We start from the raw sequence: 24311 nt of genomic DNA, 5'->3' as shown, positions 1-24311 counted from the left end.
CTAAGCACTTAACACTATTATAAGGAAGGTGCATCTATTGAATGAGCAAATTTACAATGTCATTTAGTTGAGGAGTAAGTATAATGCTATCCAACAGCACAGTGCGACTGTAAAAGGCAGCTACGTTGTAAAATGTTTCGTTTTTGTTATTTACTTCAACAGCCTAAAAAATGCCCCCAAAAAACTCATGGAAAAATCAGTAGTTTGTTATAAGCTGTGACAATTATACAACTTTTTCACTGGTGCAATGTATGTTTCTTTTAACTTGGACCTCATTGAAAGGAAGAAAAATAGGCTTTGCAAGTATTTCCAACAGTGATGTATATTGTTTGTTGTTTGTTTTTGTTGTTTGTTTTTTGTTGGTTGTTTCTATTGTTCTTTATTCTTTGAATCATGTCTGAAATAAAGATTCATTCATTCATTCATTCATTCATTCATTCATTCATTCATATAAAATATAATAACAAGAAGCTTTGTAACCTATAGTCCACCGCATACAAATATCCAAACTTTATGTATTCTATATGTTTAAATCCATCATTTACAAAGATGACACACTCGTGTTTACAGTTGTCCACAGCCAGCATTTTATTCAGCATTTTTTGGCTCGCCATTTCGAGTTTGCAGAAGTGCTTCTCATTGTAATATGGAGGAAACGGGTGAACAACATCTCTAATTACACTTCACCTACTGACACTCATTTACATACAAACACAATCACACTCCAGTCCAAAACCTTCATTATCTCTGAATTCCATTCTTGTAGGGCATGATTTTCTCGCTGCTATATTTCATTCAAGCTCCGTTTCTAAGCATTTCTGCATAATTACGACAGGAACTGAGTAGGGTGTTTTCACTGTGATGTCTTTATTTTTCCTCCCTTAGGCTATATGAAAGGTCAGGTGATACCACTTTGAAAATTGGTTCTTTCTCAATGTTGGAGTTATTATATTTAGTGCGCATGCATCTGTGTGAGTGTCTGCTACTTCCAACTATCATAAAACACTATATTTATGTATACCTTGTAGATGTATATATGTATAGATAGATAGATAGATAGATAGATAGATAGATAGATAGATGGATGGATGGATGGATGGATGGATGGATGGATGGATGGATGGATGGATGGATGGATGGATGGATGGATGGATGGATGGATGGATGGATGGATGGATGGATGGATGGATGGATGGATGGATTTTGTTCGGCCTAAGAAGTTCCACTTTTTGTTCTTTCCTGAGTGATCGACTTTGCCAGAGGCTCCACCTCACACCTTTTTCTTTTCTTCTTAACAACTGGGCCCCTCTGAAAGCATGCACACACCCCCAAAATAAGCCCTTTTGTGCGGTCATGACAATGTGAATGAGGGGGCCTGCTCGCTTCCATTGGAGTTGCATGAGAGAGTGTGTGTCAGTGCAAATGGGTTTGGGGGAGATTGATGAACTAGTGAGGAGGGAAAGAGGGAACACCTAATCAAGTTAAACCTGCTGGACTGACATGCTTTGCCTGGCAGATACTAGACATTTGGCACGAGTGGGCCTAAAAGAAGGGGACGGGCTGACCTGCTCAGAAAGTCATTAAAGCCCTTATCACACTCAGGGCAAACATTTTCGACTGTTGGCAAAGCTAGAGTTTGTTCAAGGTCGCAAAAGATCGCCCAGTATTCACCAGATGTTATGCAACAGTTTTCATTATTTTTTGAACATGTTCAAAATTCCCTGTGAGGGAGGGGTCACTCATGTTGGGGCCAAAGTCCATTAATGCACCCCAATTTTTGTTGTCACATAGACTTTGCCCATTTTTAGCAATTAATGTCAAACATGTATTCAATGTATTCAAAAACAAATCTCTGAATTCACTTCCAAAATATTGAAAAAACAAAGACGAGAACATGCAAGGACTGTTGTCATGGAAGCTTAAGGAAATATTTTAAGAGGCTGAAATATTAGGGCATTTCATACAAATTATTGGAAAAAAATCTAAACCTTTTCTCTTCCATGTGTATGCTTGTTGGCAAAAACAATGTTTTACCTAGTCATCGGTTTTCAAAAATGCGCAAATGAAAAAATGATTTTTTTTTTTGTTTAGTTTTTTTTTGCTTGGAACGGATTGTACATCATAATAACATTTTGGAGATATGCGAATGAGTTTCAGCCAATCAAGCCAATGAGTGTGGCACAAAATCGCACTGGTGCGTATCCGCCCATGACGCATCCTCCATACGTCCACTAACGGTCCGTGAGCTCTTACCCGGACCATAATCGCTGATACTGGAGGAAAAAAAGAAAAACGTAAGTGTGGTGCGATGGGCTTTTTGTGTCAATCATCCACCCCAGCCTTTAGGCTCCCACTCCTTCACTAGCCGAGCCTCCTCCTGTGTGTAGGCGCTCCTCCACGTCCACAACGCTCTTTTTACGCACGGCCGCCAGTCGTTAACGGACAGCCTACTATCCGTGCTCCCCTGTCGGGTTGTTTGCTGCCAATCTCCAGCCTTAAAAGCGCAGATAAAGGCAACTTGGCGGGAGTGAAGAGGAAGCAGCATGTAGGGAGGTAGAGAGTGGGATAAATGGAGAGGAATGATAAAAAGGGGAGACGAGCGCATCATTCCGGGTGGTTGCCCCTGCTGCTCCGGAGAGAGAGGGAGAGAGAGAGAAAGGGAGGGAGAGAGAGAGAGGTAGAGAGAGAGCGAGAGAGAGAGAGCGAGAGAGAGAGAGAGATGGCACAGGGCTTCAGCATCCAAAACACACGGGGGAGGTGCGCCACGGAGACCAGAGCACCGGACCCACACGGAGCAACATCACGCTCACCGGTCCTCCGTCAGACTTAGTCCGCACGCAGGAGCGCGTCAACCTCGGCAAGAGGTAAGCGGGTCCATGAGACCAATGAATGGACGTTCATTCATCGGTTGTTTTGTTTATGTTTTTTTTTTAGCCATCCGAGCCTCTTTGCTCTGTGATGTTAAATTCAAAATTGTTGCATTCTTGCATTGCTGCATCTGCAACAGCATAGACGCAAATTACTTTTATTTTCATACCATTTCGTTATTGGCAACTAGATGTCAGATTTGCATGATGATGTCTCTTTCACTCTAATGGATCATGTTATCAATAATAAGTGGCATAACGCTCAGCCAAACAAAAGCCCAGAACTGTTTTTTTTCCAACTAGAAAAACAAACTTTACTTTCAAATGAAAATCTTTAATTTAAAGCAATACAATTTCAGATATTGTTCTCCCATCACTCAAAATAATGATAGTACAATGATAAACTTCCTCACGAGCTTTGTGTTCTAATTTTAGCACCCTCGTGCGACATCTAATGACACTACACCTAGAAAGTAACAGGTTCAAATGCCATTTGAATAACATGTAATCACTTAATTGCAATACTTTCTTTCCTGCTTTTGGTGTCGAATGTAAGGTTTGTTTCTATGGGCCAATCATGACAACTTTGTGAAGAAAAGCTTCAGTGAAATTGGAGTTTCCTCGTTCAAAGTATACCGATTACCCGCTCCTCTGTCAATTGTGTCATCTGATGATAAAGAACAAAAAGACACATGTCATGAAAATAGCTCATGTTGGAATGGTAGATTGGATGAAGAAGAATGGCCAGAAAGGGGAGCAAAAATTTTCTGTGGGATCTTTTATTCTCTCTGGCTCCCGGCACATACATTAAGATGCTAATCCTTTTTTGTCTCTTTCTATAATTCACTGCATTTTGTAAACCCTGCCCCCCCCCATTCCGTCTATGCTCCTTGTCTCTGTTTCTCAATTTCTTTCTATTTTTCCCCACTGTCATGGGCTACCCTCAGATTAACGCTCCTGGCGAAAAGAGTCCAACTCTAATTTTGTGGTACTTTAGATGATTAGGTTCAGAAATAGGACACAAGTGCACAGAGTTTGCTTCAATTAGCGGGAATCTCTGCAGAGCTTTATGGGACTGATTAGTTGTGCTCACGTCCACCTCCCCACATATTAACACACGACAGCTGTTGTTATTAAGTCGAGTTTTTGCTGCAGCGTCACATGTGTGCGTGTGTTGGATAAGCCCTGACTCAGGGTTGCTGTTGTTTTCGGACATGTGTACATACCAGCTGTGCCTTTTATTGGTAATAAAAAAAAAAAAAACTCACACATTATGGAAGTAGAAGTTCTGATTTGGCTCTTCTGCTTCGAAAAATGTACAGATTGACATATAAAAGTAAAAATGACTCAATTATTTACAAGACCTTTTTTCGGTCACTTGACTCAACAGAAGTAAATTGTTTGTTCTGTGTTTGTTTCAGATACAAGCAAATTTATTGAAATGTATTAGAATCATAAAGAAAATCTTGCTTCTCAGAATCTGTCGTGTCATCGACTTAGACGTTTCTCTTTTCAGACTCCACCATGTCGCTGCTTCTTTCCACCTTTTAAGATCAATCAATCAATCAGTCAATCACGATCTGACTTAGGTGTTGTCATGGCGGAGATTGAAAAAAGTAATTATGTTATTTTGACAAAGTAAGAAATAGAACATTTTCAAATACGGGGCAGATCAGTAAAAAATCACCAGAAGAAAGAATTCTCAAGTAAAGAATAGAGACTCGTAAATCTAGCAACAAAGTGTTTGATTACTTGCAATCACTGCCGGCTCAAGCTTACAATTCATTCCTTTTCACAGATATTGATCCCTTCCGGCTACCCATGTGAAGACTGGAACTTCCCCACTGCTCCTTTTCAAAAACTGATGTGTGTACCTCGACCTCCAGCCCCACCACCGTCTCCACCTGCCATGGTCACTTGATGCACCCCTGAGTGGCTTTGCTCTCCCATTTCGACTCGACCAAGCGCTCCCTCCAAAACAGACGTCCGCCGGCCGCGACGCCATGACGGTGGCCGTGCGATTCCGCCGCCACTTACGGCGGCTCCTCCTCCTGCTGGCTTCCTGCTGTCTCCTCTCCTTGCTCCTGTCCGCCTACTTCCTCTTCACCAACTCCTCACCTTCCATGCAAATAGGACAATCCTCCGAACCCGCCTGCTCCCAGCCCCTCTCCATGTTCCCGTATCGCCAACTCCCGTACCCGTACCCTCCGAATCCACCTCACACACACGTCCACACTGACCCGGTGGTGCTGGTGCTTGTGGAGTCCCAGTACTCTCAGCTGGGTCAGGACATTGTGGCTATATTGGAGTCGGCGCACTTCAAGTTCCGCATGGAGATAGCCTCAGGGAAGGGTGACCTCCCTCCTTTAACGGACAAGGGCCGTGGACGATATTCGCTCATCATTTATGAGAACCTCCTCAAGTATGCACATGCAGACACATGGAACAGACAGCTGTTGCATCAGTACTGCACCGAGTTCAGGGTGGGCATCATCGGCTTCTACCGCTCCACCGACACTTCCCCGCCTCTGCTCAAACTCAGAAACTTCCCGCTAGTGCTCAGGACCAATCAGGCCCTTTGGGACTGCTGCGTAGTGTCCACCTCTCCAATCCTCAGCTTAACCAAACCCGGCACGGACCGTGGGGCCTTACCCGGCGAGGACTGGACCTCTTTTTCCTCCAATCACTCCACATACCAAGCTGTGCTCCATGCCCGGGCCAAGGACGGAGCAGGGACGGGCAGCGGTGACAATCCGGGGCCTGGCTTCAGCCTGGGCCTGCAGGCCACTGTTGTGCAGGACATGGGGCTTTTCGACGGGGTGAGGAGGGTGTTCTTTGGCCAGGGCCTTAACTACTGGCTCCACAGACTCATCTTAGTGGACACTATCTCCTACCTCACCGACAGGAAGCTGACTTTGGGCCTGGACCGCCACATCCTGGTGGATATCGATGACATTTTTGTGGGAAAGGAAGGCACCCGCATGAACGTCAAGGATGTGAAGGTATTTCGGGGGGGGGCAGGGGTGACGGGTGAATAAATCATTCTGCTACAGAATAGTAACTAATGGCTGCACAGTGCTGGCAAATATAAGAAATATGAAGCTGTTGCCCTGGAAATCTCAAACCCTCAGCAAAATACTTGACGGGTCATATATTGTTGTGCGTTGCGTGTTTGTGGGCAGGCAGTGTGAAACGTTTTAGGCTACGGCGAGAGAGTAATTATGTTTAATGGGACTTTACAGGCCATTTATGTGGACAAAGACACAGAGTGAAAGAGGCTTAGAGGTGGGGTGAGAGTGAGCGAGTGAATAAGCAAGTGAAAAGATGAATGGCTCCTATTCCTCTTTTCCCACGTTCCTCCGCTTAGGAAAACTAAAGGATAGGCAACCTCTCAAGGCAGCTATTGTTTCAAAGCACACGCTCGCTTGAACAGCCACACTCGGACTACGTATGTATACAAAGTCATGCGCCTCCTCATATGGACAGTGAGAGTAATTACGCACATTTGTCGCAATATTGGAAAAAACACTTTTGAGCTACATTGTTTTCATAGTCGTTCCACAATTGTAGTGCAGAAACGCTTATAACTATTTTGATTTCCCTGCTGGAATAATACTTCAATCTCAATGAAGATGTTTAGCTGTGGGAAAAAGATTGGGGACTTCATCCATTATATCTCACTAATATATAATGATGGTTTTATTAGATATTATATTTTAAATATAACATATGTATATAAATTTGAATATACATATATAAATTATATTACTTTTAAATAGTTTGTTCAATTTGTTCTGTATGACTTTTGTTCCAAAATGGTCAGACCTAGGTATGTCTACTCCATGTTGTGAATTTTGCAACCTTGTGTTGTATCTAGCTACCTGTCCACCTCGCCAACCTACTATTATGCATACATAGCATCTCAAAACCTTTTGGGCTTTATCGGTAAGGAGTTCACCTCGATGTGTCCAGATTGTGAATGACTGGTGCTTATATAGAAACAAAAAGTCTGTTTTCTAAATAACAGCCCTTTAATATTTGAGGGGAAAAACGTTTAACCACCATTTGTATCATTTTGCCTTTTCTTTCATTTAGATTGCATATAAAGCCTTTCCAGTTCTTAAGTTCTCCCAATGTGATCAGAACCAATTAGTGGTGTATGTGTTGACACTGAGATACATTCCAATTCTTGTGTGTACATACAGTCATGTTTCAATCTGTGACATTTAGAATAGAATGCCACTTTCCATCAATGCCTGACAAAAAAAAAGGTCCCACCTGTCCATGGCTGAGATGTGAAGCATGTGGCGGTTGAAAAAAAGAAAAAACACGTAATACGCAGTGAAGTGGAGAGGAATTCCTCGCTTGAATACGAAAAGGATGCTTATGACAAAAAGGATAAAAAAGTTTACTCTGTTACACACACAGACACACACACAAATTTTGCAGCCACGCTCCCACTAGTATGAATTTTCATTTTAAGTCAGCCTGACTCCTCAGCTTTGTCACATAAATATACATGAGGATGAACTGGTGGTGAAACACAACGACCGGGAAGCGCGGAGGGGGAGGTCAAGAGACGTACAGACATCGGCACAAAAAGACAGAGCCGTTCCATCCCCAACGCATACGCACGGCTGCCACATTTGTTCCTTCAGGATAGCAGGAAATCACAGACAGGAAAATGGGAAGAAAGAAAGGAGGAAGGGAGGGTGAGTGGCGCCAAGGGGGGAGAGCTTGCAACAAACTTCCTCATTTCACAGAGACAAAATGCTGAGGGGAAATGAGGAAGCGGAGGGGAGGTGGAGGAAGAGAAATATGTTGATGAGAAGCAAAGCTTTCTCCTCCCGTAAATAGGTGATGAAGGTTGAACAAGGTGACAATAGTGATCATTCTGTACTGCGTGCTGTAATTATTTCTCATTTCTTGATTTATTCAATACAGCGCTTAATCACAATCTATTCTGGGATGCTGTTAAACTCATTTTTCTTCCATGTTATTAAATGTAACTATAGCAACTAAAGGTCATTAAATGAGGCTCAAAGTTTAACATAGTAAAATATTTATTATCTACAAATACTTTTTCTGTGCTTAAATTGCACTGTAACTTACTCGAACATGCAACAAAAAAAAAGAGTTAAATATGAGTGCGTCAAACCAATGAAAGAACCTTTAAAAACTTTACAGATCATGCAACTCATGCTGTAATTGTATCAAGTGCGTGTAAAAATAAGATAACCACTATATAAAACGTATTAATTGGTTTCTAGTTAAGAGACTATATCTGGTTGATGGGTTTTCTCTAAGGGATGCTATTTTATATTGGAGGTTCGTAATACAAAACATGGTGAGTTAAAGATTGTTTTCCTGCAAATCAAAAATAACCTGCCATTGAATTTCAAAGATGACTATTTAAAACACCAAATGTACTAACTCCTTCAAAAACAGTCTGTATGTTAACCTGCATCAAATGATGAAGTATTATGCAGTAGTCAGGCCTCTTCTTTTTCTCTGCTTTTATTCTCCAACAAAGAAGAAGCATGAAGAGTGAGGAGGACCAATTAAAATGCCACCCTCTTTCTCTCACCACTCTTCATTAGTCTCACCCCACGAGTTCATCTGGTGACAAAAAAAATGACACACAGCCTTCCTGGCTACACACATTCACACAAAGACACACACCTTTATTTCCTCCATTAAAAATGATTCACAGGGAGGCAGCTAGCGGATGACATTTCTCAAAATGAGCGATGATGCCAGTCAAAAAGTGCCATCAATGATCCGAGCGTGCCGCTCTCATGTTTTTTTCTAATTTGTTCCTTTGTCCCTCTTGTCATCAAGGAGGTGTCCCATTCTCGTTTTCCTCCTCACTCAACCGCCCCCCCCGCTGCCCTGCCAAGTCATTGATCACTATCTGCGGCCTCTTAATATTCTCCTCCTCACTCTTTTGCTCACGATGCGCTCTTTGGACTAAAGCATTTAGACGAGACCTTTTAAAGGCGGGTCTCGGCTTCGGTGAAAAACAGTGTCACTGCACATTCGTCTTCTCTGAATGTTATTTATTGTGATGTTTGTACAAGTTAAACACGAGATGGACTGTTGGGATGTTGGAAGAAATCTTTCTCATGTTTGTGTTGTGACGGCTGTGCCTTGAACAGCTCAAATTGGAAGACGCTTTTAAAGAAGTGAGGGTTTCCCAGGGTTCATGCATTTAGGGATTCATTTATTTAGTTCACAGGTGCACAGTTTTGTTTTTGTTTTTTTATAAATGAACAGTTCGGCCCAAAATTATATCTTGTTTGGCATTTTTTTATAGGAAGAAAAAAAGACTATACTATAGAAACTAACCCAATACTACAGACGTCTAAAAAAAGATTCTTCATCATTTTCAGGGATTTGAAACTTTTTGAAAATATGTAGGTCTCTATTTTCATTAACAGTGCATCGGCACCACGGTGCAAACGGCGACGTATGGTGATTTTCGTATCAGTGCAATTTGGCATTTGTCAATTTGTCAACCGATGTTGAGGAGCAGCGAGGTTGTGTCCTTGGAGATGTACCAGGCAGAGCGTTATTTTGGCAGCAGAAAAGTCTGTCTGAATTATGCCTGCTCACACCACGTCTAAAACGTAGCCCGGCTAGTTTAATGTAATTTTGGTCAATTTGATTGGCGCACAGGCAGACAGATTGTGAGGTCCGCGGACACGTGTTTTGGATGTAGTTTATTAACGAAATGTGAACAGCAGGCACCTTCTGAATCATTGTATTATGTTTTTAAAATCATCCCACTGGGTCGCAGACTCATGGTAATGCACAGTGAAGATTTTTGGGGGGAGGGTGGTTGATGGTGGCCCCCAATTGTCCACTTCATGGTGCAGATCTGTTTCTTTTGCTTTGATTGGCTATGATTAAACTGATTCTGTGAAATTACTCAAATCGTATCTAAAGCTTGACAAAAAAAGTATTTTATTTAACCTTGATTTAACTAGATAGGTCAGTTGAGAAACACTTCTCATTTACATCACTTCAAAATGCAAAAAGCTGCATAGAAAATTGATGGATAGTTGATATGAGAACAGAGTCCTACTGAATTCTGAGAGCACGGATGTTCAGCGTAAGAAGTTGTCTTTGTCCTCATGTTCACTTTGGTTCTTGCTCTGACCTCAAATTGAAAGTTAAAGAAAAGTATTTGTACAATATGTTAATAGTCCTAACTTCAATCAAGGTTTTGGCTGAGAAGTCTGCTATTTATTGCACATTCCTTCTTAGAGTTAATCTTTAGAGCTAATTAATATGATGCATATTTGCCACTTAAGTCTGCAGAATTGAGCTGACTCCATATCCATCTGTCACCCAGCCAAAACCATAGCGGAGTCGGAAAAGGAAGAGAAAATGCTATTAAGCATTTCAAAGTTATTTCTCATACAAGTCCAGATGATGTCATTTTTGTCTTTCATGGATGCCGTCGTTAGTGGTGCCGTTTTAAGCAAAAAATGTCATGTGAGAATAGTAAAAATAAAAACATAGTACTTTTCCTGTCCCGGCATCAGCATCGTACGAAAAAAAGGACACGTGTTGTCTTTTGGGAATGTGTGATTTAATGACAACAAACAACGAAACAACACAAACTTATTTTTGTTGGCTTCACAATATTTATTCCAGCTTCTTTGAAGATGTGTGATTCAAGTAGGCCTACCTGCGATCCAAAAGCACTCGTAAACAGGGCGCCCTGTGAAACCATGAAATGTAAAGCAGACATTGGCTCTGAATTGAAGAGCAAAAGAGACAGAGAGCAAGAGAGCTATGTGGAGATTGGCATCAACTCGCTCATCAAATAGAGATGCCTGACCCACTTAAGTTTGCTGGTCTGGTGTTCATATTACACGCATAGCTACACAAACAGGCTCACGCACTTGACAATCCATAGCAAGAATTAAATCTCATGCGCAGTAGTGATTTTTGAAGGAAAAAAAAAAACATTGAAGCACAAACCACTTAAGATGCCTTCATACCAGAAAAACGTCATTCCTCTTTCTTATTGCCAAATGTGCTTTTATAGACCCGCCTGAGCCATTATACTAGCCACTACGCATATACGGTACATGCCGCATCTGTTTCGTACTGATATCATCGTGTTTCTGAATGAGCAGAGGATAACTAAGGAGGAAAAGGATGCACAGATTCAACATTTCTGAAGTACTTTGATTGCAATGAGCAGATAAGAATGGTACTTGAGTAGTAGAAAAAAGTTGCGCTAACCAAACATAAATTGTCTTGAATGTGGTTGGAATTTTGGGTAGACATTTAAATACTCTACATAATCTGCTGTTCAAAGTTCTTTAAAAGGCCACAGAGACACTAAACGACATTTGTATATGTTCTTCTGTTTCAATGTTTCTATCAATCAGTACTCCCTAAAAGAGAGAAACCTTTGCTGTTATGTATCGTTGAATCTAAGCATTTTTTTTTTTTTTTTGCATTGGGCCGAATGTGGTGACTTGAATAGAAAAATCTAAGGTTTTTCGAAGCATGACAGAATGAGGATATACTAGTGAGGTGGATGAAACCAGCTGTCCACATGTCAATTCCACCAACTACCTACAACATCTCGTTGGCACCTCTTACGACTCACATTCGCAAATGCACAGATACGAACAAAGCAAACTGGCATTGCTTCTGACACTGGCAGTGCGATGCAGCTGTGGGATTGGGCACAGAGAGCAGGCCTATCGCTAACCGCTAATCCTCATGTGTGTTTACCTTCATCACTAGGATTGTCAATACCCAGCATACACCCACACACCCGCCGCAATCCACACTTCGGCTAAGCCAAATGCAACCTTCTCTCTTACGGCCTGTTTTATCGCCACGCTCAGCATCCAGGAGACAGATTGGCCCGGTATTGCTTCAAGGCCTCAGCTCAATGAGATCGGCTGCCGTTACCATCAAGAAAAAAAAACCAGCAGGGAATGACTTGATTGTTTCTCTGAGATTTTCAAAATGTGTTTGTGTTCAAGAGGTACGTCACGTTTAATTGCTGGGTGCAGTTCGTAGTCTTCCCCCGGGGCCGCCTCGTAATGATCATCAGTTATTCAGTTGAAATAAAAAAACAATCAAATGCTACTGTTTGATGGCAGCAAAGACCTACAGTTTGCCTGACACTTTTCGTTTTGCGACGTTAACACATTTGCAGTATGAATCTTTCACTGATATTTTGAAGGGTTTCCCCACATCTGAGGTAGAGCATTCCTGAATATAGTATACCCTGCATTGGACCAGCACGATTTAATAAGCCTTAAGTTGTAAACTTGAGTCCAAAACAAACCCTCATGACATAACGGCAGATCATTGCTCATGTCTTTAACATATCTTATGTGACTTAGAGTAAGACCTCAGGGTTTTATTATTCTGCTACAGTTTTGTGATGACCGAGTGATTCTGAAGAGAGCACCAAAGACACTTTATGGTGCTATTGACCAGAAAGTGTGCTGATGACTATACAAATGGAAGAACATACTGTAGCAACGTAACATAAAAGAACAAAATGGCAAGTCATCTGTGCTAGGTGTTAATTTGAAGAAACAATCAGTAATATTACAAATGAAGACTTGGCTATTATGGTTATGTCGCCATAAATAAAAATGTTAGAAGTACACGAGCAGAATGTCCGCACATTTGTCACATTCAGGCGTTATCTTGTAACATTCATGCATGAAGTTTGTCAGGTACTTCAGCTTCTTCACACATGATGAAAATATGCAAGTTAGGTTCATTGAAATTTGTATGAATGGTTGTTTTGTATTCTGTTGGTGCCCCGTGATTGGCAGAAACCTGTCCAGGCCGTACCCCACCTCTCGCCCAATGTCAATTGGGATAAACTCCAGCTCTCCTTCTATCGTAATGAAGAGAAGCAAGAAAATGAGTGCATGGTTTGAAACATAACCTGAATTTCGACATGGTTTGAAACATAACCTGAATTTCGACAATGTCAGAACGTGCCATCTACAACATCCTAAATCACCCGTGTGCTTGTTTAGGCCTGACTGCATCAAATCCTTTTGCAATATTTGTTCCTGTTTTACCGTATGTTAGCTTGCAGAATATAAATGATGTGTCGACACTAATACAGCGCACATTTGGACCAACTCCCACGCTAGCGCTCGCTCTTCCCGACATGTGCGTTAATAATGCATTTTGACCAAGTGCATCGATGAGAGTAGATTGAGTTAAAATGCAAAGCGTTTGACAACAAAGTTAATTTTGTTCCCAGTATTTGGTTGTGTGTGCGCGTGTGTGTGCGGGGGTGATGTAATGGATGTCATCACAGTGGAGACAAGGGATCAGATTAGGGCTGTGCACATCTGTCAGCATGCAGCCATCTTCAACACCATTAGATTAGCGCTAATGAAGATACTGCGCCTGTGTCTCTATATTTGTGTACACACACACACACACACATACACACACATGCACACACACACACACAGAAAGAAACCCTGCTTGTGAGGGCATCCTCGCTCTCACATCAGTTGCTCATCTCATAAATCAGAAAAGGTTCCTAGGGATCGATTAAAAGCGGCCCGACAAACATTTTTAATAGAGACGTGGCGCTGAGCCCAACAAAACGACCCCGCAGCCTGAAATACGCACGGAATAATAAAAGTTTCATAAAAAATATTTATGGGCGCAAACAGCAAGAAGTGCAATGATAGCAAGAAGAAGGGGCTGGGAGAGAATAGAGGGAGTTATAGGAAGAGAGAGAGAGCAAGAGAGAGAGAGCGAGTGAGAGAGAGAGAGAAGAGATATATCTTGCGTGCTGCTTCAGCCTTCCTTTTAAATTAGAACAAGGCCGTCTCCTGAGAATGTGACATTTGAGCAAACGATGGAGAGATGGAGTTTCAGATGAGTGTGCAAGAGAGGAAGGCTGCAGGTTCTCCGTAGTGGGAAGGAAGAAAGAGGGTGCGGCAAAGGAGGGATGGGTGGGACTGATGCAGGTTCACTTGCTAATGGATGGTGAAAAGTGACGAAGAGTGCAAGTGTGTATGTACAGTATGTACGTGTGCCTGTGTGTGTGTGTCTTTTATGGAGGTTGGGCGAAGGGGTTATTAGCCGATCCTCTAGAGCCCTTTAATACATCGACCTTCATTAACTCGTGTTACTGCTTCTGTGTGTGTTGTCCGTGTGTGTCTGTGTGTAATTTTCTTTGGTTAACATTCATTACAGAGTCTTTGTTTAAAGGCCACTAATCTAATGAAGTCATTATGAAATGGAAGAAAATCCTGATTTGAGCATTAACACATGACACTGAGGTGTGTTTAAGGACAGCACAAAACTGGACATTTGTATTGTTATTTGGTTTCTGCATCTGTCCATCATATAACTGAGTCTAATCTGATCCACAGGCGCTTCTGGATACTCAAAGACAGTTGAGAGCTCACATCTCCAACTTCACCTTCAACTTGGGATTTTCTGGCAAATTCTATCACACAGGTAAATGACAAAAACGGCCATGTTGAGAAAAATGCAAATACAGTTCTGCAATGGGTGTTAATTAGATTCTGCAGAAGTAAATTATAACGAGTGGCCTAGTGACGCCTCGGGGCTTGTGGACTGCGCTGGGTTACTGGGTGAGGGTGGTGTCCTCTCAACTGGGTGGACGTTTTCTTTTTTTTTGCAGGTTCAAGGCCAAATGCACCTGACTGCCAATTTGGCAGATAAGCATAGAGAGACTGGATTCTACTCTGTTCATGCGCACAAAGGCACAACCTACCTTTTTGAACATGCCGTCGTCAACATGTCTGTGAAATGACGTTTTCCAACACGCAGATTTATGCCTAGTTGAAATTGCGTCAGGCACAAAAATAGACTCTGAGATGACAATCATTCATATGTGACAATGTTAATTCACTTATATATCTCCGTAGACACATCTGGTGCATTTATTTGCTTGATGTGAGGCCAATCACATTGATATAGCCTGTATATTACATCAACTCCCTGGACAGTCCTTTCTTTTGTATCCCTGTCAAGTTCATTATATAGCCATTAATCACATAAGAGTCTCAAGGGTTTTCCTACAGGTGTTTAGGCGCTAGCCCCAACACATATCACTCGCACTACCTGGCCCATTACCCTGTCCTGTCCTGTCCTGGTTAATTGTTGTCTTTTTTCCCCTGGGTGTTGGATGATTAGAAAACCCTTGTGCAATGTGTCTGGGTGACCCCAAACATTTGAACGGTGGTGCAATTTTGACTTATATATTTCCTTACTTAACGCAGCCATTTCTACAGAATTTTCTTCCACAGTAGTCGAGATCTAAATCTTCTCATCCTACCATATCTAATTGGGAAGAGAGATATCCAAACCTTTTTTTTGATGCTATCTCGGTAATTTGGAGTAAGAGAACCGGGGTATGCAAATTTGTGTTTCTGTGTGGGTCTGTAGCTTCAAGGGCATTTTTCAGTCATTCAACCTGCTAAGAGAGCCTGACGTTGAAATAGAAAATAGGAGTTTACATTTGAAAGGATTAAAATGGCAAACAAATATGATATAATACATTAGCATAGCATCTATTGGGATGGCACCACATTTCATCAGCGTGGTATCTGATATCCATCTGATTTTACAATGCACGCCTAAGAGAATCCTGCTGCTTGATGATGAACTCTAACCTTCGGCAACATGGAGTTACGTGTCGCAACATCTGTCACACTGCATCCTTTTGTCCTTGTGTGTGTGTGTGTGCGCCGAAACATAGGTACCGTGGAGGAGGATGAGGGAGACGATTTACTGCTGAAGTACGTGGATGAGTTCTGGTGGTTTCCCCACATGTGGAGCCACATGCAGCCTCACCTCTTCCACAATGAGTCCTCACTGCTGGAGCAGATGGTGCTCAACAAGGAGTTTGCGTTGGTGAGATTGTTGCACACACACATACACACGTTTACACACACAGTGCTTGGCGCTCTCTATTCCCTTGTCTTTCTTTTCTTTCTTGCGTCCTTGAAATCACATTTGCTTTCTGAACCACCTCTGTGTAAAATAATTGCCATCTCATTGCCACAAAGCACCTGAAGGCAGAAAAATATGCACTTCAACACATTAACACACATGCACATACACAAAGGCACACTTTTGTTCCTACAGTTGTAAACTCAGACATTTTGCAGGATCAAGTTATGAACGCGAACAAAAGGTTTATTATGCGCTAGAAAGTACAGCAATATGTTGGGCAGAATGGCATTGGAAGGAGAAATATATTCTGCTACTGAAAAATAGAGTGTTTAATGAATTTTCTGTTCCATCTATTGTAAAGTATGCCGAAATAGAACAAAAACAAAATTACCAGTGTTGAAAATGTGGTGTGTTAACGAAAAAAAAACATATAGGATTCTTAATTCATTGCCAAGTGCAAGTCTGGTGCGGAGCATGGTCAAAGTGCAATTAGAAACAGGCAGTTTGCGCTGTTGTGGGCATGAACACAGCCAATTGAAGTGGTTCCTTTCACTTCCTTTCATTCACATAGTGAATGGTTGTCTGTTTCCAAATATGCCCTGTGATTGACTTGCGTCCAGTTCACGCTGTTGTCCACCTTTGCCCAAAGTCAGCCAGAAGGCTCCGCTGCCCCACAGAGAAGAGAAAGGACACACAGGATCAATCATGTAATAGTTCGACATAAGCTGACGTAAAACACCTTCAAACCAAGCAATATTCATTCTACTACTCAGCATTGAATACAAAATATGTAAAGGTTATGGAAAAAAATAGCAAGCTCTGAGATGTACTGCCTCACTTACCTCTAATGCAAAATTTCCGCTGCCCACAAATGTCTTTAACACAAGCACCTCTCCGTGTAAACAGTTAACCCACTAAACACAATCAGCATTATTCCCTTTAGAGTTCCTTAGCTTCACCTCATCTCCTGAGCCTTTCACTTCTCTCTTGTGCTGCGATAATTCAAACAGGAGCTCTTTGTTGAAAAAATGACCACAGATGCAAATGAGTTTAGGGTCGGGAGCCTCGCCTGACCGACACTTTACTAATCTCCTAAATCCAAACAAATCTTAATACACCCACGGCTAATGGGGCATTCACCTTAATGGTAACCCAGGAGCCATTTTTATCTCTGACTATTTAATCTGAATTCCTCAAGGTTGGATGCTGTTATTGCTGTGCTCTCGTTGGCTCCACTCTGTGTGTGTGTGGAGATAATTTGTATAGCCATACAGGGGTGTCACACATAAGCTATGATACAGCGAGGTTGGATGTAGGTTCATGTTATTGAAGGTGAATGTGATCATAAACTGCAATCCTTAACCTTTATTGCACACACACTCGGCTCGCTCATCTTGTGAGCGCTGCGTCTTTGCTTTGACGGCGTAAGTGGATGTGCGGCACGGCGAAGGACATTTGTCTACAAGGTGCTCCCAGAAAACATCCACCCTCGCAATTGGGCTCATGAACATATCTATTTTTATTTCCCATTTCTGAAGTTAGGTAGATGAAACCCAAACATTTTGAGTCCAGTAACCCCTTGCAAGGATAAGATTTTTCCAAGGACTCCCTCATTATTCTGACGTCAATTGAAAATAACGACCATATGTGATTCATTTGATATGTCACAACCACATTTTAATTGCCTCATAGCTAAGGTAGAGAAAAGACATTGATTTAGTGTAACTATTTTATTGGCATGCACTTGAAAAAAGTTCAATATATGTTATAAATTATTTTGCAGACCCCCAATCATGATTTGTAGATCCACACGGGTCCCCAGACTTCAGTTTGAGAACCACAAAGTCAAAACGAGGTCAGCTTTCTCTGTGTATTTATTTACAAATGAACTGTGTGTGCAGCAACATGGCATTCCAGTGAATATGGGATACGCAGTGGCCCCCCACCACTCGGGGGTCTATCCGGTCCATCTGCAGCTTTATGAGGCTTGGAGACGAGTATGGAACATCCGGGTGACCAGCACGGAGGAATACCCCCACCTCAAGCCCGCCCGCTACCGCAAGGGTTTCATCCACAGTAACATTATGGTGAGCACACACCCATGAAGCATCCACACATGTAGTATAAAGATTGAAAAATGACTCCATATATTTTGATTTATTTGGGTTGCCCACAAAAAAAGGAAGAGATATTCTTCCCAGAGCATTCATCTTAAAATTCTTAAAGTGGCGAAATGAGAGACGACTGGAAAGAGACAATCGCTCGGTCGAAACGTTGTTTGGATAATTCTGCGGTGTAAAATGTGACTGACTTTGATGCTGCCTGCTCATGCGGCGATTGTTTCTTGCATCCTTAAACTGAAAATCAATGATAGCATGTGTGTTGGATGTAACCTTGGTGTGTTTGTGCAAATGCGTTATATGAATTGTTTGACCTTGTCGAACCAAGGCATCTTCCTCTGTGCTATAATTCAATATTTAACAGTGGCCAGTGTAGGTTAAGAGGCGAGCAAATCTAGTCTATACAGTATGTGCATTGCTTCATGAGAAGTAGGATGGTGCTTCACCAACAAGGGGCTTCTAAAAAGTTGCAAGCACATCCGATCTGGCAAAATAACTCAGAAATCAATTCAAATTGTTATTGTTGTTTACTTTGAAAATGTCTTCTATTGATGGCAAAAAAATCAACTAAGCAAGACCGAGATTCTTGTGTTTAGTGTTTTTTTGTCTGCCAGAAGGTTTGAAAGGCAGCATTTATCTTTCAATATTGTAAGCGGTTTCTTTATTTGTTTGTTTTTGTACTCCCTTCCAAAAATGGACCATCAGTCTCTTCTGGTTTTGGACCTTGTTTGCTTTTCATCAACACAATCAAGATCTCAGAACACCCGCTACCAATTAACATTTTGTCATTAATTTCATCTGCTGATGTTTGATGATGCTCCTCTTCCTTCATTAACATGTCAGCCAAGCTCTCTGTCCAGACAATTACTCCCTTATCCAGAAGGAGGGGGGCAATCACCAAAATGACACAAAAATTACTGGTTTTGAAGAGAACAATTTGACCTGACAAATGTCATTTTTAAAATCTGCCTTTATTTCCTGGCTTCTTGTTTTGATGATGAAAACAACAGCACTTAATTCTTTATAATACATCGCTGACACTTGGACACATGTTGATTTACTATTTGTGCCACACTCAGAAGCATTTTCATCCATTAAGCAACTATATCCAACACTAAGTTCAACAAAAACAACAAAACGTGGTGAAACAAATTACCCACACTAGTCCTTTAAATTTAAAACTTGTCCTCACAAAAATAACAACATAACAAGCAAAAGAACCACAACTTTCTAAAGAACTCTTACATTTGCAGCCAAGAGTTGAATAAGTTGGATTTCACTCTCCTAAATATAAACCAAAACAATTTACAGTACAGTTTAAGACTCACGTAAAAATGTGTTATCACATGGTGTTTTTGATTATAAAAAATGTTTTGGAAGCAGCCACTTAAGCCACTTAAGACATTTAAGCAATCTAGCTGACAGAAATATTGATCCACATTTTTTTTCTTGTTCAGTTAATTGGCAGAATTCATGGGGCTAAAGTGTAACTGTTTGCTTAATTTGAGAAATTAGCATATGCCAGCCAAACTATCTGTCATAACAGTCGGAAAATAAAACGAGTAGAAGTATTGCTAGCCTGAATCGAACGACAATCTCCCCGCTGCCGGTGTTCTTTTACAGTCACTTCCTTGTCATGACCTCATGTGATGAAACAGCACATTTTGTTGCTGGCTTGGTTGATGTGATCATTTTTGTGCAGAAATAGGATGCACTGACGATAGGGCCCTGTAGTGATTCTAATGTGGGCAGTTTGGTGACAAATGAAAGAGGCCTTCAAATTCAACGCTTCATTTACACACGGCGGGATTGTATGACGCAAAAACCCCTGAGGGCAAGATTACTTTTCTTATATTGCCCAGCACTTCAGGGATACTGCAGAGTCGCGGTTATGTCGTGATAAAATGTGGAATCATCCATATTTAGCATAGATCCAGTCAGGTAGATAGTAAACCAAAAGGCCCCATAACCTCCATTTCACCCTATGTTTTTGTAATTTCTCTCGATCCGTCTCTTCCTGTTGTGCCTCTCACTTCATCTTTGATGGCTCAGAGGAGGGCAGGAAGTCATCTTAAGGTTGTAAAATTGCTCTTCGTGTGTCTGGGAGCAGATTGAGAGACGCCCACCGGACCCGCGGTATCAGAACAAATCAGGCTGAGATATGGGAGATATGGGATTGTGTGCCAGCATATGTGTGTGTTTGTGTGCGCCCATGTGTGTGTTTGTGCGCCCATGTGTCTTTTTAAAATGTACTATATCAGTTTGAGCTATAGCTCTGTGGATAATTGGTTTGGTGAAATAGTGCTGAGTGTCTGAAGCTCTGGTGGCCTTCCATCTCTTTCTCTCTCTCGCTCTATCCAAACACACCAACGGTCTCTCTGATCTGTGTGTGTCAGTGTGTGTGTTGTCTGAGAGCGAGAGACTGCAGGATTAGATAATATTGATCTCTGAATATTGCACTGATATCTTATTTGATACTATTGCTCTGTTTAACATTCCAACACTTGCACATCAGGCGTTCCATCTTCAAGGTAGTAGTGATGCAAAGTGAGGCCTTGATGTCACCTGACAAGGATGTCGTCATCCGCACGATGGAAATAACCTTTGCGGCTCATCTGTAGTCCTCGCTCAAACACAAAAGATATAGGCTGACCTGTTTTGGATTGGGCAGAACCTCTCGCCACGGACATATTGACTTGTCATCACATGAAAATCACATTAAACTAACAGCATTTAAATGCTAGTCCGTTATGCGCCTCATTGCCACCACCTTTCTGGAAGTAATGCGCCTAACATGCCATCCGTTGCGCTTGATTTGATGTTGTTTGAATAAGGTCTGAGCATGTCTGGCAAACGGTGCAGAAGAAGTGGCTGTGTTTGATGAAATTCTCATCTGCCATATAACGCAGGACTTCACAATATCCGCGACCTGTCTTAAGGTACACATCAGACATTTTGAAAATTGCTGCATGCCGGCTTGACATTGGAGCTGTGTTTCATCTGTTCATCTGTCCGCTTTTTATGCCCTTTGATGAATTATTTCTGTGCTGACGAATATCTGCTTGACATGTTTGTTGCCACGTTGGCGGGCAATTTGTCACCGCAACGTACGAGGCTGGCGCAGCAAATATAAAGCGACTCAGCATTTTGTGAAACACGTGCATCTGGTGGAGAATGAGATGAAAAGATTAATGCTGCTCTAATTAATGGCCATTAAATATACAAATAGACTAAGTCTAGCGTGACTGTCTAATGAGGCCACCATCGCTTCCTAAATATAAATAATATAGTAGCGCTCTCAAATATAATATTGAAGAAAAACAGAAATGATTTGGAAGATTAACAACCTCGTCCTTGTTTAACCTTTCTCTTGATTGCCAGCACTGTCATCTACCATCCATGTCAGCAACACTGTTCAATATAAACTTTTATAGTAACTTAGTCAAAGCCAAAACATTTGCTTAACATTGCTGATACAGTAGCTGAAGTGAAACATGTAACAATGAATGTAAAAGCTTTAGAGGTAGCTATAAAAGAATTATTTGTACGATAAATGATAAAAAGTTGATGTTTAAGCAGCAGTGGCTGATGAAAGGATTTGAGTGTCTTTCACCAAGAGTGTACCAAGGACTTGTTCCTGCTTTGAAATGTTAAGAACCAAAGATGTAACCTCACTTTACTGACGACCCACATTAATATCAGATTCAATGAAGATTCAAAACATACATTAATGCTTTTAATAATTACTCTGCTCTTTTCTTGTACATATGATTAAGGTCATTTAAATCTAGTAATTCTAGTAAGGAACCTTTTGTTTCTTTACTTTGCTTTGAAATAACTATGTATATCTTGAATTACAATTTTAATTCTAAAACATTTTCAAATATTTTGTATTTTAATTTCAAAACTTTTTAATATTTGTTTTGGTTCTGACAAACGTCTGCTCTGACTTCACCTCATTTATCAGTAATAGAGTGAAAGTAAGTATTAACAGTGTGTTTGAGTCTTCTACTTTCAGTTGAGTTAATCCAGACCCTTGAACTACCTTGCCTACCAATATCTAATCTCATCTGAAGTACTAAACATAATTAAAAAAAGAAAACAACTACATGTGAGAATGAAAACCCACATATATATTTAAAAATAAATCCCACACCTTCCCACAATAACGTTGGAAGTAGTAAAGATCATTACAATACATATAATTTGTTTGGGATGTAACGGTGTAGACTTTTTGCATAACCAGTGTCTTGGATTTTCAAGACAACTTTTTCACATTGATTTATGTCTTTTTGTGTTTTGCATAGGTGCTACCTCGTCAGACGTGTGGCTTGTTCACTCATACCATCTACTATAAGGAATATCCCGGTGGGCCTAAAGAATTGGACAAAAGCATACGAGGAGGAGAGTTGTTCCTCACTGTTTTGCTCAACCCAGTAAGTCCAAAAAGACACTATATATCATACTTATGTTCACATGAGGATTGTCCACTCTTGTTTGGATCGTTGCAAAGAAATAGAGTTTCAAAAAGGTCCCCTGCTTTTTTGAGTGTGTGACTTTTTATTTATTTTGTTTCGTTTGTTTGCTTTGTGTGCGTGTGTTTTGTCGTCTTGTTCTCACCGATGGCTTCTCGCTGTGAAGATGTGTTCATCTTTCCAATTTAAATTAGGTCTCACCGCAGGGTGGGTTGCTCTTTCCATCTCTTACAGACACACACCCGTGCCCCCGACACATGCTCAAACAGAACAAATTATTTCGACACATACTGCTGTGTGTGTCAGTTCAACTTATTTGTACTTTTTTCACTTGTAATTATTACCTGACGTGTATGTGACAACAATTGCCGACAGGCATGCAGAAGAACCGTCGTCAAGGCCAACATGGAAAAAACATATAAAATACTTCAACACTGAAAGGTTTGTTCTCAATAGACTTTGTGAAACACAAAAGACAGCATTCAGCACTGCACTGACCTTACCTGAGGCCAGGCAACAATAGCAGAAGGTAGTTAAGGTAGTTGAGCTGTTAAGCGTGACGTGTTCACTGGCCATTCAAGTCTGGAAAGCCTTGTTGTAAGTTTGAAAAATAAGTCTCGCCCGATGACACTCGGGATTGACTCAACATGACACCTACCTGACTCAGAATAAGCAGTTTAGAGGAAGGTTGGTTGGTTTGTTGGTGAAGGTTTGGGTTTGATTATAAGTCTATCCACTCCTATAGATGTTAGTGATGCACATTTTGAATAATAAAATGCTCATGGCGTTGAACTGATCGCAACTGGGTCGCTCTGGTTGTCTTCGAAGATGTTTCGCCTTTCATCTGAGCAGGCTTCTTCAGTTCATGCAAGAATACAATTGATTCAATGCCCCGAGAATGAAATGACCTGGATGAATGAGAATATTCACAGTCATACCAAATAATTAAAGAAGCAGACAACTTGTGAGGCACTTGTATGGATTTTCACTTTTCATAATCATAGATAAAAATGCTCTTTCTGGATCCAGGCCAAAATGTAATCATTTTGTACCAGGGAAGGACAACTTAAATAATGGACTTACAAAAAAAAAAGCTATTTTAAATATAGACCGAATACGTGCCTACAATCAAAATAACTTCTCTTCATTTTGTCCGAATATATTTCTGATGGGTTTTTTTTCCCCATGGCAAAGGTCTCTTGTTCATAAAAATTACCATTTAAGAAACAGCACAAACTGCTAAACAGCAGACCATTTAGTACCAGAACTACTTTTGTACAAAACATTCAACTCACTTAAAAAAAGAAGCTGAATGGCAAACTCCAAACTGGTTTGTGTTTTTGTACAGCTGAACAGTTTTAACCATCACCTTCAATCTCATCATATTGATCGGACTGTAGGTTGACTGACTCCTGATTCCAATGTGGAATATGAGAAGTCGTTAGCCTCGGTTTAAGATTATTTTTCTAATCTGTTGTAGTTTTGGTCCTAATGATTTTAGGGTGCAATCATCATTGAATATAAAATGTCTTATCAATAAATAGATAGAACTTACCATTATATTTATAAATCAAGGCCATCTTTTCATTTACTTTGTATGCCGGTTCTCATCTTCATCAGCAGCAGCAGCAATGTTACCAATTTTCACATTTCTATTCCACTATTCTTACACAGAGACAAACACGTGCACAGGCTAATTACTGTTTTCCTTGTGGTCGTGTTGTCGTATGTCGTCTGATACGGGATGGAGCTCATGTTATAGCTCCTAATTAGGTGACCTTTTTTTTTTTTTTTTTTTTTTTTTTTTTTTAAAACACAAAAGCAATTTGAACCCTCCATGACAGTCCTCTTCCACAACTCACAGACACGCAGGCACGCCATGCAGCCACTGATGA

General features: G+C 41.0%; 1 protein-coding gene across 2 annotated transcripts in view; it reads left to right on the top strand.

Moving 5' to 3' along the window:
* The first annotated feature begins 2381 nt into the window (after positions 1 to 2381).
* Positions 2382 to 24311, top strand: part of ndst3 (N-deacetylase/N-sulfotransferase (heparan glucosaminyl) 3) — a 36546-nt gene continuing 14616 nt past the window's right edge. For both annotated transcript variants that reach the window (XM_085911828.1, XM_085911829.1), the window contains exons 1-6: positions 2382 to 2864; positions 4666 to 5869; positions 14270 to 14357; positions 15625 to 15779; positions 17723 to 17908; positions 22249 to 22377. In XM_085911828.1, the coding sequence (XP_085767954.1) occupies positions 4871 to 5869; positions 14270 to 14357; positions 15625 to 15779; positions 17723 to 17908; positions 22249 to 22377 (1557 nt within the window). In that variant the 5' untranslated portion in view covers positions 2382 to 2864; positions 4666 to 4870. The remainder of the gene's footprint in view (positions 2865 to 4665; positions 5870 to 14269; positions 14358 to 15624; positions 15780 to 17722; positions 17909 to 22248; positions 22378 to 24311) is intronic.

Source organism: Syngnathus leptorhynchus, chromosome 5 (genome assembly GCF_054491065.1).
Source record: "Syngnathus leptorhynchus isolate UIUO chromosome 5, UIUO_Slep, whole genome shotgun sequence".
NCBI lineage: Eukaryota > Metazoa > Chordata > Actinopteri > Syngnathiformes > Syngnathidae > Syngnathus > Syngnathus leptorhynchus.
Note: the sequence above shows the minus strand (reverse complement) of the source record. Positions and strands in the feature narration are given on the sequence as shown.